This window comes from Enhydra lutris, unplaced genomic scaffold (assembly GCF_002288905.1).
Source record: "Enhydra lutris kenyoni isolate GAN:26980312 unplaced genomic scaffold, ASM228890v2 scaffoldscaffold66, whole genome shotgun sequence".
NCBI classification, from domain to species: domain Eukaryota; kingdom Metazoa; phylum Chordata; class Mammalia; order Carnivora; family Mustelidae; genus Enhydra; species Enhydra lutris.
The window spans coordinates 7,087,565-7,103,941 of record NW_019154150.1 but is presented as its reverse complement, the minus strand read 5'-3'; the positions used below and the strand labels follow the sequence as shown (position 1 = coordinate 7,103,941).

At 41.1% G+C, this 16,377-nt stretch overlaps 1 protein-coding gene across 2 annotated transcripts in view; it reads left to right on the top strand.

Annotated features, from left to right (window-relative positions):
- The first annotated feature begins 14,788 nt into the window (after positions 1–14,788).
- The window catches only part of LOC111159114 (CCR4-NOT transcription complex subunit 10), a 71,310-nt gene continuing 69,721 nt past the window's right edge, over positions 14,789–16,377 (top strand). The window contains exon 1 of one of the 2 annotated variants that reach the window (XM_022521521.1): positions 14,789–15,104. In XM_022521521.1, the coding sequence (XP_022377229.1) occupies positions 15,083–15,104 (22 nt within the window). In that variant the 5' untranslated portion in view covers positions 14,789–15,082. The remainder of the gene's footprint in view (positions 15,105–16,377) is intronic. The other variant, XM_022521522.1, reaches the window with a different exon arrangement.

Here is a 16,377-nt window from a genome sequence, read left to right as displayed (position 1 = left end):
GGTGAATTACTGGATGATGACTGTTCCAGATGAAAGGAAAGCAAAAATTTTTAAAACTGAAATATAAATGGGGTGCCTGGGTGGCTTAGTTGGTTAAGTGACTGACTCTTGGTTTAGGCTCAGGTCATGATCTCAGGGTCATGGGATCTAGCCCCATGTCATTGGGCTCTGTGTTCAGAGAGAAATTGGCTAGAGGTTCTTTCTATCCTCCCCCCACGCTCTCTCTCTCCCTCTTTCTCTCTCTCTAAAACAATAAATAAATATTTAAAATAATATATAATAAATAAATAAAATAAAATATTAAATATTAAATTTTATTTTCTTTTCTTTTTTAAAAGATTTTATTTATTTATTTGACACACGGAGGGAGATCACAAGTAGGCAGAGAGAGAGGCAAAGAGAGAGGGGGTAGCAGTCTCCCTGCTGAGCAGAGAGCCTGATGCGGGACTCCATCACTGGACCCTGAAGATCATGACCTGAGCCGAAGGCAGGGGCTTTAACCCACTGAGCCACCCAGGCGCCCTAAAAATTAAATTCTTTTTTTAAAATTTTTTAAAAATATTTTTATTTATTTATTTGACAGAGATCACAAGCAGGCAGAGAGATAGAGAGAGAAGGAGGGGAAGCAGGCTCCCTGCTGAACAGAGAGCCTGATGCAGGGCTCGATCCCAGGACCCTGGGATCATGACCTGAGCCGAAGGCAGGGGCTTTAACCCACTGAGCCACCCAGGAGCCCCTAAAAATTAAATTCTTAAAATTAAGAACATTAAAATGGACAAAGAGGAGCACCTGGCTGGTTTAATTGGTAAAACATGTGACTCTTGATGTCAGGATCATGAATTAGAGCCCCATGTTGGGCGTCAGCCATGAAAAGGAATGGAGTGCTGATATATGCTACAATAATGGACAAATTTTGAAAACATGTTAAGCGAAAAAAGCCAGTCACAGATGGCATATATTGTATGATTCTCTTTCTGTGAGGTGTCCAGAAGAGGCAATCCTCAAATAGTCAATTTGAGACAGAAAGCAGATTAGTGATTGCCAGGAACCGGGACATGGAAGACCAGGAGAGAACCAGTGATGCGTGCAGCGTTTCTTTAGGAAGTGATGAAATGTTCTGGAATTATATAATGGTGATGGTTGCACAACTTTGTAAGATACTAAAACCCACCAAACTGTACACTCTAAGTGGATGAATTCTGTATGGTATAAGAATTATATCTCAAGGGCGCCTGGGTGGCTCAGTGGGTTAAAGCCTCTGCTTTCGGCTCAGGTCATGGTCTCAGGGTCCTGGGATCGAGCCCTGCATCGGGCTCTCTGATCATGACCTGAGCCGAAGGCAGGGGCTTTAACCCACTGAGCCACCCAGGCGCCCTAAAAATTAAATTCTTTTTTTAAAATTTTTTAAAAATATTTTTATTTATTTATTTGACAGAGATCACAAGCAGGCAGAGAGATAGAGAGAGAAGGAGGGGAAGCAGGCTCCCTGCTGAACAGAGAGCCTGATGCAGGGCTCGATCCCAGGACCCTGGGATCATGACCTGAGCCGAAGGCAGGGGCTTTAACCCACTGAGCCACCCAGGAGCCCCTAAAAATTAAATTCTTAAAATTAAGAACATTAAAATGGACAAAGAGGAGCACCTGGCTGGTTTAATTGGTAAAACATGTGACTCTTGATGTCAGGATCATGAATTAGAGCCCCATGTTGGGCGTCAGCCATGAAAAGGAATGGAGTGCTGATATATGCTACAATAATGGACAAATTTTGAAAACATGTTAAGCGAAAAAAGCCAGTCACAGATGGCATATATTGTATGATTCTCTTTCTGTGAGGTGTCCAGAAGAGGCAATCCTCAAATAGTCAATTTGAGACAGAAAGCAGATTAGTGATTGCCAGGAACCGGGACATGGAAGACCAGGAGAGAACCAGTGATGCGTGCAGCGTTTCTTTAGGAAGTGATGAAATGTTCTGGAATTATATAATGGTGATGGTTGCACAACTTTGTAAGATACTAAAACCCACCAAACTGTACACTCTAAGTGGATGAATTCTGTATGGTATAAGAATTATATCTCAAGGGCGCCTGGGTGGCTCAGTGGGTTAAAGCCTCTGCTTTCGGCTCAGGTCATGGTCTCAGGGTCCTGGGATCGAGCCCTGCATCGGGCTCTCTGCTAGGCAGAGAGCCTGCTTCCTCCTCTCTCTCTCTCTGCCTGCCTCTCTGCCTACTTGTGATCTCTGTCAAATAAATAAATAAAATCTTTTAAAAAAAAGAAGAATTATATCTCAATATAGCTATTTCTTTAAAAAGGAAGCAAGGATGAGCAAAGATACTGGAGAACATGAGGGTATATCTAAAACACAAACATAACAACAGCTAAATAAGGGATTAAATGAGTGGTAGAATTAAAAAGAAAACAAATCATTGGGGTCGTGTGCTTCCACAGGCACACATGGAATAATTTTAATTTCAAAAAGGGTAAGGACTGCAGTTGATTAAAACATATTGAATATATAAAAAGTCATGAGTTCAGAATAATTTTTTTAGAAAGGAAATAGTCCTGGAGATAGCCAGGCCATCAACTTATTCCTCTGAAAATTGTTAATTATAGGAAAAGAACTAAACATTTCTGCTTTTCTAATACAAACAAAACTTCAGTATGACCTAATACCCTGTGGATAAGGGAACGTGTTTCAGTACAGAAGAATTCCAGATAGGGCTGGGACTAGGGTAAGGTGAATCAAGGGCCTAGGGTAGAAAATTTAAGGAGGTACTTGCTTAGCCCTGATTCTAGTTAACAAATGCAGGCATATCCAAGTTAGAAAATTGTTTCAACCATTAGTGAAATAACTGATTCAGGCACTAGTCATTAATGCTGCTGCAACAACTACAAGAAAAACTGATAGGAAATGTATAAAAACAGGTTGTCACCAACCAAACTCAACAATCAATCTTAAAGTCTCAAAAAGTGAGGAAACCAACATCCCATGCCTCGTGATGTGGGTACAGAAAGTACACAGCCCCGCTTAGTGAGGATTCTCAGGGAAAAAAATTTAAGTCATAATGAAATCAAACCGGGGCACCTGTGGTTCAGTCAGTGAAACATGCGAGTCTTGATTTTGGGGTTGTGAGTTTGAGCCCCACGCTGGGGGTAGAGATTACTTAAAAATAAAATCTTTAAAAAATAATTATAATAATGCAATCAAAACTTTAAAACTGACCCCTAGTCCACAACAAATATTGAGCATAAAGGATGCAGTCCACAAGGAAGCAATACACAAGATGTCAAAGGAGGGACTTTATATTAGACTCTAATTTCATCAGCAAGTCAATGAAAGGAAAAATAAAAGTGGAGGGGACTGTTCTAGATTAAGAGAAACATAAGACTTGAAAGACTTATGAGAAACACAAGACATAACAACCAAATAAAATGGATCCTGTTTGATCTTGATTCTAAACAGAAATTACAAAAAGAATTTTTATTACAATCGAAGAAATTTGGCTTCGATTACCCAGTATGGCTGGGTAATTGAATAATATTAAATAATTATTTGCATTTTGTTAGATGTGATAATGGCATTGTGGTCACACAAGAAAATATTTAAAGATTTCTTTTTGAGTTGCATACTGAAGTGTTTAGAGGTGAATGGTACAATGTTCGGGATTTGCTTTAAAATACTCCAGCAAAATATACAACGGAGGGAAGGGGTGGATGAAACAAGTCTATGGTTAAATGAAGTTAGGGGATGGACACATGGGGTTTGTTATATTTTCTAGTTTGGGGCACGTTTGGAAAGTTTTACAGTAAAAATCCTGAAAATATGGGTACACCATTATTCAGCTAAATCCCATTGTAGATAGTATATACCCTAGAGAAACTCTTATGGCTATGCACATGTTCAAGAGGGCTTGTGCTTTGTAAAATGCAAACTGGAGATGAGTTCAATGTCTGTGAATAAAAGAAGGGATAAACCGGGTAAAGTGCCAGCAGCCGTAACCCATTCCTCCTAGTTAACAAAATCCTAATTTTATTTATCCCTCACAGAAATATTTTGTGACTGCGGTGTGATGGATCCAAGGTACGAGTTGGAATCTCATTTCTTCTTATAATTGACAAGTAATTGATGCAGTGGCAGGCAGGCCACAACTTTGCCAATGAGAACAAAGGGAAAGAGTGAGAGTCCAGGGAAGTTCCACCATGCTTCACTGATGCCAAGGCACACAATCTTTCTTTCATTTCTAAAGCTGGCAGTCTTCTCACAGTTGATAGCATCTCACGAGCACTGCCATGGGATGACTGGTATAGTGGGTTCGTCAACCCTGCATGTGTGCAAACATGATCTGAAAACCTACACTTTATGAAATCTTGTAAGATGCAGAAAGTACTAGAATTACAACTTGCAGAACGGGTCTTCAACATTCTGTGAGGAGATGAGACACAGTCAGTGTTCTTTAGTGCAGAGAAGGTAACATTATGGGAGAAAACATGGACATGGAAGGTGCTGATTTGAAAAGTGATTTAGAGTGGAACTCTGGTGAGAAGACATCCTGAAAATACCCTTAACTAATTTATTTCACTTCTATATTCGCATTTTGTGTACTGAAGAGTAATATATAATTCTAAAAAAATTTTTTTAAGCATTTCATTTATTTATTTGACAGAGAGAGATCACAAGTAGGCAGAGAGAGAGGGGGTAGCAGTCTCCCTGCTGAGCAGAGAGCCTGAGCGGGACTCCATCACCGGACCCTGGGATCATGACCTGAGCTGAAGGCAGAGGCTTTAACCCACTGAGCCACTCAGGTTTCCCTAATTCTAAAAATTTTGTGTCTAAGTTTAAAGGGCTATTTTTAAGAGTATAAAACAAAAATTTTAAGGTGTAAGAAAGCATTTTCAGTTTTAAGTGTTGGAATTGTGGGATTTTTAGTAGTTAAAAAAATGTGTGCCTTATCATTGATGGAATGTGGTTGCTATCTTATAGAGAATAAGGCTAGAAAATGGGAATTCTTCTTTGCTCCCCTTCCTTCCCTTCCTGCTTTGGACTGGCAAGCAAGAGCACAGCTGTGGCAGTTATTTTAGGACCACCAGAGGAAGACAAAAAGTATCCCAGGGAGGCCAAATTGCATCCTGACATTGCTGAGTCGCTAATCTAGCAATGGAACATCCTACTTGCAGATTTCCATCAATGAGATAATTAATGCCTATATTATTTATAAGACTTTTACTTAGGAATCATGCTACAAAAGTATACTGAAGTGATAATCATTTAGTAGAATACTGAACAGTGTAAAATACGCTATATAGTTTAATATAAATTGTATTTTGCATATTTTAACATATATTTGTATAAATATATTTTATATGAATACTATGTATTTTATAAATATATATTTTGATATCAAAACTATGGTGTTGGGTTAAAAAAAGAAAGTTTCAGAATAATAACTGTGCAATACTTATATAAAGTTGAATGATTAATAATGTGTTATTTATATGTTTTAAACATGGACTATAAAGGTACATACTATCTATAGCATAGTGGGTATCACTGGGAGGGGAGTAAAGGAAATGCAATCAGGAAGGGAACATAAACTGGACTCATCTGTTCTAATAATGATTTGCATATTTTTCAAAAGAATATTCAAAGCAAATGTGACAAATACTAACATTGTTAAATCTGAGTGGTAAATAAACTTGTCATATTCTTCATTTTTTGTTTGTGGAATAGCTCATAATTATGATGATGAGGATTAAAAAAACCCTGGTTACTTAATTTTCCCGTGTTTATAATTGAAATAATCTCAAAGTCATATTTTAGAGAATTAAAGTGTGTTTAACACACATAAATTTTTTTCTTCACTTGTAAATTAGAAATGTCCACTGGAGGTGGCGCCAAAGAGTCATGAAAAACACTAGGCTATATGATAGAATAATTCTCTCTCACTCTCTCTCCCTTTTTTTTTTTTTTTAATTTTATTTATTTATTTGACAGGCCCAGAGAGAGCATAAGCAGGGGGAAGTGGTAGGCTCCCCAGGGAGCAGGAAACCCCATGCGAAACTTGATCCCAGAACCCTGGGATCATGACCTGAGCTAAACTCTCAACTACCTGAACTACCCAGGCACCCCCAGATTAATTCTCTTAAAGGTACTAGATATAATTGTGAAATCCCACGTATATTATTAAGACTTCTAGCAACAATATCTTGTATTTGCATATTAGTAGTTCAGAAATAATGATAAAGACACAAATCTAAATGCCATTTGTAGGACGCCTCCAGAAGAAATATCGAACCTCCTTTAGGAGGGCTTAGGATGAGAAGGGACTCCCCAACTCAGTATGTTGTTTCTAAGTCTTTTGCCAAAGGATTTTTTTTTAAGATTTTATTTATTTATTTGACAGACAGAGATCACAAGTAGGCAGAGAGGCAGACAGAGAGAGAGGGAAGGCAGGCTCCCCCCCAAGCAGAGAGCCTGGTGGGGGGCCCGTTCCTGAGCTGAAGGCAGAGGCTTTAGCCCACTGAGCCACCCAAGCATCCCCGCCAAAGGATTTCTATTGGTCACAGTCTAACTAGGAAAACAGAAACCACTCTAAGCACTGAAAAAAGGGGGAAAACCGCTCATACGGGGAATTGGAGGGAGGGGCCCAGAAACCCGGCTAGGCAAGGAGGCAACTCAGCCCTTAAAAGAGCTGGACACCACTATTGCCCCCTGCTGGAACAAGGCGCGGGAAGAAAGGAAGCTGCAGAAAATCAAGTCCAGGGGCTGGGGTCATTGAGCAAATCCCTGTTGAGGGAAGAATTTGCCAGAAAGACTACCTGAGGCAGAGAAAGAAGAGGAGAAATACCCCTGGTTTCTCCCTTCCTCTTGCCTTCCGAGTTCCCAATGATGCCTCTCATTGGCTGGACCTGGCCAGAAGTCAGCTAACTTGGAAGCGTGGGAAATAGCCTATAGGAAGGAGTCAGCCTGGTGATAAAAAGCAGAGCAGAGCAAGGGCAAAAATGAGATCTGAGGGCAGAGAGGATCCACCCCATTAGTTTCAAAGTTAAGTAGTTAACATTACATTTTTTTGTTTCTCATATTTCTTTTCAAAATGGTTCTTGCACACCTGGGTGGCTCAGTCTGTTGGGTGTCTGCCTTCAGCTCAGGTCATGAATCCTGGAGTCCCAGAATCCAGTCTATATCCCGCTCCCTACCCAATGGGGAGTCTGCTCTCCTTCTGACCCTCCCCGCTCTCATGCTTTCTCCCTCTAGCTCTCTCTCTCTCTTAAATAAATAAAATCTTTTAAAAATAATAATAATAATAAAATAAGATAAAATAAAATGGTTCTTAACTCCTGAATACCTTGAGTTGCCAGAGTTAGGCAATGGGAGGGGAGACATGGGATGCCAGTTGAATCTGAATTTCAGATAAACAATGCAATATTTGGAATATATTTATAACAATAATATTTATCTGAAATTCAAATTTAACTGGACATCCTGTGCTTAAAATTGTATCTTGCAGACTGTATACCATATACCAAGTATAACTCTAAATGAAACACTTTAAAAGCAAAACTAACTTATACACCCAACTATACAAAACCAGACTTTATCCTAACTTGTACATCTGTAAGACAGTAGGAAAGACTATTTCACAAAATTGGATAATGCCACTGTGCTCCAAATATTCTGGTGACATAGCCTTTGGATACAGGGCCACACATAGGATAAAGCAAGTGAAGCACTGACCTTGGGTGCAAAATTTAATGGAGTGTCAAAAAACTTAGAAAGCAATTAAGATAAATAATATATTAATGCAATATTTTGAAATAAATATGAATACAAAAAAATCCACAAAGAACAAAAAATTGAAAATTTTAATATAACAGGATCAGTAACAGCGCTGGGCTGAGACATACTGAAACCTGAGAAAAAGGAAGAATCAGTATTTACTTACTTTAAACCCATCATTACTTAAAATATTGATATACTGCTCATCATGAATATATTAATTCCTGATTTTTAAAAATATTGCCTCAAAATACTGTTCGTCTTGATTACTGAATTTTTTGGCACTTCCTTAAATTTTTCCACTTGAAGTGAGTGTTTAGCACTGTTTGGATCCATTTCAGGGTCACACAAAATTCACCAGATTTGGGTCAAATGATTACTGGCACACTTTAAGTTAGCAAATAGTTTTGCCTTAGCAGCTTGATTTGAACAGATTGTGAATGAAAAGTTAAGTTGGGACAGGTGCTTGATGTCAATCCCTTTGGATGTAACTGCTTTGGCAAAATGGGTAGGAATATATGCTTTCACATCTTTGAAATATTTCTTGGTAATTATGTATTCACTGTGATGAATTATTTGCAAAATAATCTGTAGTTTCCACCAGAAATTTGATTATGGGAATAACATTTGATTTAGCCCTTTGTATCAAAAAAAAAAAAGAAGTCCAGGTCTAGAGTCCAAGAACTCTTTCCAAGTTCCAGTTCCAGTTCTTATTAGCTGAGCAAAATGATTCATAGATTTACTTCTTGGAGCCCCAATTTCCTCACCATTAAAATGGGTTTGAATATCCGTATTACGATAATTTTGAGGATGAAAAGAAACAATCATTGCAAAACCTCTTTAAGAAACTGCAAAAGAGGGGTACCTGGGTGGCTCAGTGGGTTAAGCCTCTGACTCCGCTCAGGTCATGATCCCAGAGTCCTGGGATCGAGCCCCATATCGGGCTCTCTGCTCCACAGGAAGCCTGCTTCTCCCTCTCCCACTCCCTCTGCTTGTATTCCCTCTCTCACTGTGTCTCTCTGTGTCAAATAAATAAATAAATAAATAAATAAAATCTTAAAAAAAAATATGTAAAAGACCATTCAGAAGTGTCAACACCCCTAATACACTGGGGAATTCTCATCTTTGTACGGAGAGGGGCAGAGGAGGAGGGAGACAGAATTTTTCTTTTAAGATTTTATTTATTGGGATGCCTGGGTCACTCAATGGGTTAAGCTTCTGCCTTCAGCTTAGGTCATGATCCCAGTGTCCTGGGATCAAGCCCTGCCTATGGCTCCCTGCTGTGCGGGAAGCCTGCTTCTCCCTTGCCCTCTCCCTCTGTTTCTGTTCTCCCTCTTTGTGTGTGTCTCTCTCTCTGACAAATGAATAAATAAAATCTTTTTTAAAAAGATTTATTTATTTATTTGATAGAGACACAGTGAGAGAGGGAACACAAGCAGGGGAAGAGGACAGGGAGAAGGAGGCCTCCCACCGAGCAGAGAGCCCGATCCCAGGCTCCAGGATCATGACCTGAGCTGACAGCAGATGCCCAACAACTGAGCCACCCAGGCGCCCCGGGAGACAGAATCTTTTTTTTTTTTTTTTAAGATTTTATTTATTTATTTACTTGACAGAGAGAGAGCACAAGCAGGCAGAGAGGCAGGCAGAGGCAGAGAGAGAAGCAGGCTCCCCACTGAGCAAGGAGCCCGATGCGGGGCTCGATCCCAGGACCCTGAGATCGTGACCCGAGCCAAAGGCAGCAGCTTAACCCACTGAGCCACCCAGGCTCCCTTAGGGAGACAGAATCTTAAGCAGGCTCCACACCCAGTGCAGAGCCTGACACAGGGCTCCATCTCACAACCTTGAGATCATGACCTGAACTGAAATCAAGAGTCGGATGCTTAACCGACTGAGCCACCCAGGCATCCCAGAATTCTCATTATCTTAAAGTCATGCTGCATTCATACACATGCTGCATTCATTGGCATGCTTGCTAAGCATCAATATAATGATGATATTTAAAGACAGTATTTGGAGATTACAGCTGAGGTGACAGAGGGAGGATTCATATCAAGAGATTGTTTCCGTAGTGCAAGAGAAGATTTGAAAATGGTTAGTAGTCTTTGGCAGTCAGAAACATCTTTTTGAGAAAATGATGCCTGTGTTTCCTGGGAAGAAAATGGCATTAGCTACAAAAGAGGGTGTTTATGGGATAGAAACTGAAAAGGGATTATAGGCAGGTCATGAAGTGTCTTAAAAGTCATTTTAAGGAGTTTGGAACTGGGGCTAAAAGCAAGGAAGTGTCTTAAATGGGTATGGACATGATCAGATTAGCATTTTAAAAAACCTGTCTTGGGGCACCTGGGTTGCTCAGTCCATTGAGCATCTGCTTTCAGCTTAGGTCATGATCCCACAGTCCTAGGATCAAGCCTGACATCCGTGTTAGGCTCCCTGCTCAGCAGTGGAGTCAGCTTCTCACTCTGCTTCTCCCTGCCGCTCTGCCTGCTCATGCTCTCTACCTCTCTGTCAAATATAAAAATAAAATCTTTTTTAAAAAATAAAATATCTATCTCTGGCTAAATGAAGACATTCTGGAAGGGGAAAGACTGGATGACAAGGTTGCTGTGGCATTTGTCTCAGAGGCAATAATGACTTGGGTATAGAGTGGCACTGAGAATGGAAGGATCCATTAAATGGAGGAGGTAGAATCCACATACCTCGGTTGGTTGAACCAGATGGGGAATGAAGAATTGGGAGGTGCTGTTTCAGTTATCTATTGTTACACCCTCAAATTTAGCAGTTTAGAAGAACAACTTGTACATCCACATGCAAAAGAATAAGGTTGGGGAGCAATTGGGTGGCTCAGAAGGTTAAGGATCTGACTCTTAATTTTGGCTCAGGTCTTGATCTCAGGGTCATGAGATTGAGCTCCGAGTGGGGTTCTGAGCTGGGTGTGGAGCTTGCTTGGAATTCTCTCTCTCCCTCTCCACCGGCTCTCCCCTACCCACCCCCTTTTTTTTGAGAGAGAGCGTGCATATGTTTGAAAGGGAGAGGCGGGGAGGGACAGAGGGGAAATGGAAGACAGAAAATCTCAAGCAAGCTCGAGGCCCAGTACAGAGTAGAGCCCAGGGCTTGATCTCACCACTCTAAGATCATGACCTTACCTGAAATCAAGAGTCAGACACTTAACCGACTGAAATAAAAATAAAATCTTAAAAATAAGACATTCCTTAAAAATAAAATCTTTTTAAAAAATTTAGAAATTGGTAATGACTGTACAACATCATGAATGTACTAAAAACCACAGAATTGCACACTTTACAAGGGTGAATTACATGGTATGCTAATTATATCTTCATTTTTAAAAATAGATTTTAAAAATGCAACAACAATGCCTTAATATTTTTTGCCATTCTGGGGGTTGACTGAGTGGCTTTTCTACTTCATATGGTATTAGATGGGATCATTCATGTGACTACATTGAGTTGGTAGCTAAGTTGAGCTGGAAGATTCAAGAAGGCTTCATTCTTGGGGTGCCTGGGTGGTTCAGTCAGTTGAACGTCCAACTCTTGGTTTCAGCTCAGGTCATGATCTCACTGTCCTGGGATCAAGCCGGTGTCAGGCTCCGTGCTCAGTACAGAGTCTGTTTGAGATCCTCTCCCTTTCCCTCTCCCTCCCCCCTGCCTCTCTCCCAGCTCACACATGCTTACTGTTTCTCAAATAAATAAATAAATAAATAAAATCTTAAAAAAGAGGAAAAGAAGAAGACTTTATTCTTATGTTTGGAACCTTGGTGCTGGCTGTCAGTTGGGGCATCTTGGGTCTCCTTCATGTGGTTTCTCTCCAGCAGGACACCCTGAGCTTCCTTACACCTTGGTGGCAAGAACAAGAGAGGAAAAGTGGAAGCTGCAATACTTTTGAAGGACTAGACCCAAACCTGGCTCACCGTCCCTTCTGCATTCTGTTGGTCAGAGCAAGTCACAGCTTGGTTTCAAATAAATAAATAAATATTTTTAAAAATTATATGTATATGTGTGTGTGTGTATGTATGTATATACATATATACTGTATGATCCATTTGTATTAAATTTGAATACAGGTGAAACTAATCCATGGTGTTAGCCATCAGTATAATGACTACCCTTGTGGAGAAATGGAGGAGGCATGAGGGGGGCCTCTACTTACAGATAGTTTATTGTCCTTTCTCTGGGTGCTAGTTACGTGGATATGTTGAAAATTCAATAAATGTACTTATGATTTGCACACTTTTCTATGTGAATGTTAATGTAAATAAAAGAGGTTTTTTTTTTTAAGTGGGCAACCACTTAAAAGGGACACAAGAGCCTACTGAAAAAGCTCCTAATTAATAAAGCTGAAACAATTTCAGCAACAAAATAACTTAATATTGGATTGTAAATATAGTCATGAGTCCATACTCATGAGATTTATGATTAAGTAAGTAACTAAATGGGGGAGAAGAGACAAATCTCCCTTAGAGAAGATTATCTACATACATACTCCTCACCACGGGAGGTAGAGTTTAAAACATCCTCCACACCCCAACCTAAGTGTGAACTGCACTTAATGACTCATTTCCAAAGAGTAGAGTGTGGAGGTAATTTTACAGACCCTATGTGAGCCAGGTGATCACAGTTAACATCATCATTTGCTAGCATGTACTCTTCACTTGATGTGATGGGAATGGCAAGTCACCTCTGGTTTTCCTCCTAAAACCCCATAATCCTAGTCTAACTGTAACTGAACTCAATGGGTGGTACACTTGGGATGCACAAATCCCAAAGAAGTGTTGAAAGCAAAGAACCTTTCTTTTTTTCAAACTTTTTAAAGATTTCATTTATTCATTTGAGAGAGAGAGGAGAACACAGAGGGAGAGTGAGGAGAAGCAGACTCCCTGCTGACTAGAGAACCTGATGTGGAACTAGATCCCAAGACCCTGAGATCATGACCTGAGCCAAAGCAGATGCTTAACCAACTGAGCCACCCAGGCACTCCAAAAACAAAGAACTTTCTATTACTTGTTATGTGTAAGGAGACAGTTCTCAAAGCACTATCTTCCCATGGATTAGCACAGGATGCTTTTAGTCACTGTCTTACCAGCAGGACAGGTAGCTTGCATGTAGATTAAGAAACTTATACATATTCTATTACCCACACTCTGCTTCAACTATGCTTGTCTAACACATTAACATGCTAGTGCATATAGGTATGTTCAAAAAATGGCAGAAAACCCTGCCTATAGGAGGAAATATTAGTACTATAATGAACTAAAGGCAACTTCAAGACAACTCAGGGGGATAAATAATAATAATAATAATAATAAGCAAACAAACAAATAAATAATAGGGCTCTTAGCTGGCTCAATTAACAGAGCATGCAGCTCTTTGATCTCAGGGTTGTAAATTCAAGCCCCATATTGCGTATAGAGATTACTTAAAAATAAAATCTTCTTGGGAGCACTTGGGTGGTTCAGTCCATTAAGTGTCCAACTCTTGATTTTGACTCAGGTCATGATCTCAGGTTTCTGAGATCGAGCCCTGTGCCAGGCTCTGTGCTGGGTGTGGAGGCTGTCTAAAATTCTCCCTCTCCCTCTCTAACAACAACAACGACAACAGCAGCAGCAACAACAACAATAACAACAACAATAATAAATACAATCTTAAAAAAGACAATTCAGTGGGGCTTCTGCACAGATCCTCAGCTCCAGTCCCTCTCAAACTGGCTCATGTAAGGGGCTACCAGGTGAAACACCTAGCTGGATAGTCTCCTTGGCTGGAACTGCTGATTCTGCAAAACAAAACGCATTCCTTCCCCGCTTTTGTCCCTTCCCCCTCCTTCTTCTGCTGAGACTCTTAGCCCTCTGATAGAAGTAACTACCCCGCTGGATCCTTGCTAATTGGGGTGTCCTGAGAAGGTAGACCCTGTTGACTGAAGGCCCATGAAGTTAGCGGGTGTCCTGGTGCCACTTTGTCTGATCCTCTGTAGGTCTTTTCCATTTCAAAATACTTGGAATCTAAAATATACCTTTTTTCTTTATGTTAAAGATTTCATTAAGTATATTTGGTAATTGTATCTCTAGGGTAGTGTTGATTAACTACTTGTCCCACAGGTTGCTTTTGAAGATAAAGCAGGCAGGCATTCCTATCCCGTGAAGCTAGCTACGCCTATGTGTTCCTCCTTTGGTCCAGCTATGCCTGGGGACAATTTGACTGCTTCTGTTCTGAATTGACAAGATGAATGTCTGGGTGCCAACTTCATAGCCATGAACAAAATAAATAAAATCAGATGTGCATTATTCAAAAGTCCTGACCAGTACTCCTTAAAGCTGTCAAAATCATCAAGGACAGGAAAAATCTGAGAAACTATCACAGTCAAGATGAGCATAAGAAGACATAACGAATATAACGTGGTGTCCTTGACAGAATACTGGAACAGAATGGGGGCATTGGGGAAAACTGGTGAAATTAAAAAATAGATTTTAAGAAATATTTTAAAATAATAATTATTATTTTGTTACACCAATCAAGGTCGTTTCTTAGACGTGACGGATGTACCAGTTATTTAGTCAAAATTTAAGATGCTCACAACACGGAAAACAAGGTGAGGAGTATACAGGAACTCTATGTGTCATCTTTGCCATAGTTCTGTAAATATAAAACTATTCTAAAATAAAATGTTTTGTTTTTAAACTGGAACTGCAACAGTGCCTTCTCACAAAATTGGGAGAAATCGTACTTGGCCTGAAAGCGTACAGGCCAAGTGCACGGCTCATTGCTCAGCACACAGTGTTATAATTGTGATTTTACGTAAAATGCGGGAGGAAAGCTCGGACACTGCAGAATTTTAAGTAGTATGAGCCAGAGGTAATCGCGTGCAGACCCCGCCCACGCTACCCAGCACACGCCCACAGCCGCAAGATAGCATCCATCGGGCCCGGCGCGCACGCGTACGCACACACGCGCGCCGCCGTGGGCGGGGCGCTCGGGGGACGCCAGCGTGGGGCGGGACCAGCTTGCAGTTCCCACACGGGCGGCGGCCCCCGGAAGTGGTGTATACCGGGAAACCGTGCAGCGGAAGCAGTGTTTGGCAGGAGACTGTGGGGCTACCCGGCCAGAGACGCTGCTTCTTGTTGCTAGACGACGCGAGGTAGCTTTCGTCACTTCCTAAGCCCGCGTCAGCCCACTCCCCAGGCCGGAACCCAGGGGCCCGGAGCCTGGGTGGATTCGTCTTCCCAGGTTCAGGATCGCAGCCGGCACCGTAGCTGGAGTCAAGGCCACGCCACCTGCGGGGAAGAACATAAGCTGGGGTAGGAAGATGGCTGCAGACAAGCCTGCAGGTGAGGTGCCCACGCCCGGTGTGCTGAAGCGGTGGGACACGCAGGGGTGGGCCGACCCTGGCGCGGAGTTGGTGGGGACACGAGGGCGACTTGAATCTGGGTATGCATTTCTCTCCCCCGGCCTCTCCCACGGCCGTCCCAAGTGTGAGTCTTTGGGTCCCAGATCTATAGTTTTTTTTTACCCACGTGCAGTATGAAGTCACTACTCACCGCCTCTCTCCGGAATAGCTGACTTAAATTTATTTAACCATTTCACAGGCTTTTCGGTTTTCCAGTGGGGAAGGCAGAATAGGTAAAGTTCACTCTGGAGCACACAGCTGCCTTGTGTCCCCTGGCTCAGGATAAGACTCACCTGGGCTGTTTCGCCCCACATAAGCCTGCTTCTGGTCTGCGACGTCCTATGTAATTAGCTTTGTGAAAACTACTTAAGTAGACATAAAATTAGAGTGTCTCTCTTCGTTCTGTGCTCTCAAATATCTTGTGTTTGTAACCTATTCTCCCGTAGTTCCTTAAAGTTAATTAATTTAATCTCGATTTTTTTTTTTTTTTAATGGATTACTGCTCCATTCCTAGAAACTTCTCCATTATGGTATATAAAATTCTTTCTTGCCTACTTCTGGGACGGTCTGCCATATGTGTCTTGTGAGAAATTAATGTTCTATGTGGCATCTCATTTATGTTGGGAGAACTTAACTGACGGATCTTAGAAGTGGGCAACAACTTAGACTTTTTGCAGTGAAATTTAGAAAAAAAGAAAAGACAGTCTCTATATTCTGTAGGTTTTGATCTCAATAACTGACAGATGGACTTGATTTGAAATAAAAGTGAGCCAATCCTCATATAGGTACAGATGAATAAAATTGCTGAAAGTTTCTTCAGTAAACTGAGAAGAAAAACAATAGAGAAAAGGTTTACAAAGTGAGGATAATGGAGTATGCTATAGAGTTTTCAGGTAGGCTGGTCACAGAAGGGCTCAGGTGGGGGGATGTTTGAACAGATAACCCACATGAAATAAAGGAGAGAGCCATGTGGAAGGAGTAGGATGGATAGGGAGAATGTTCCAGGCAGGAAATAAGCATGACTTGTCCAAGGCTGGACCAAGCGGACCAGCATCTTCCTTATTTTTTTTTTTTTTAAGATTTTATTTATTTATTTGACAGACCGAGATCACAAGTAGGCAGAGAGGCAGGCAGAGAGAGAGAAGGAAGCAGGCTCCCTGCTGAGCAGAGAGCCTGATGTGGGGCTTGATCCCAGGGTTCTGGGATCAAGCCCC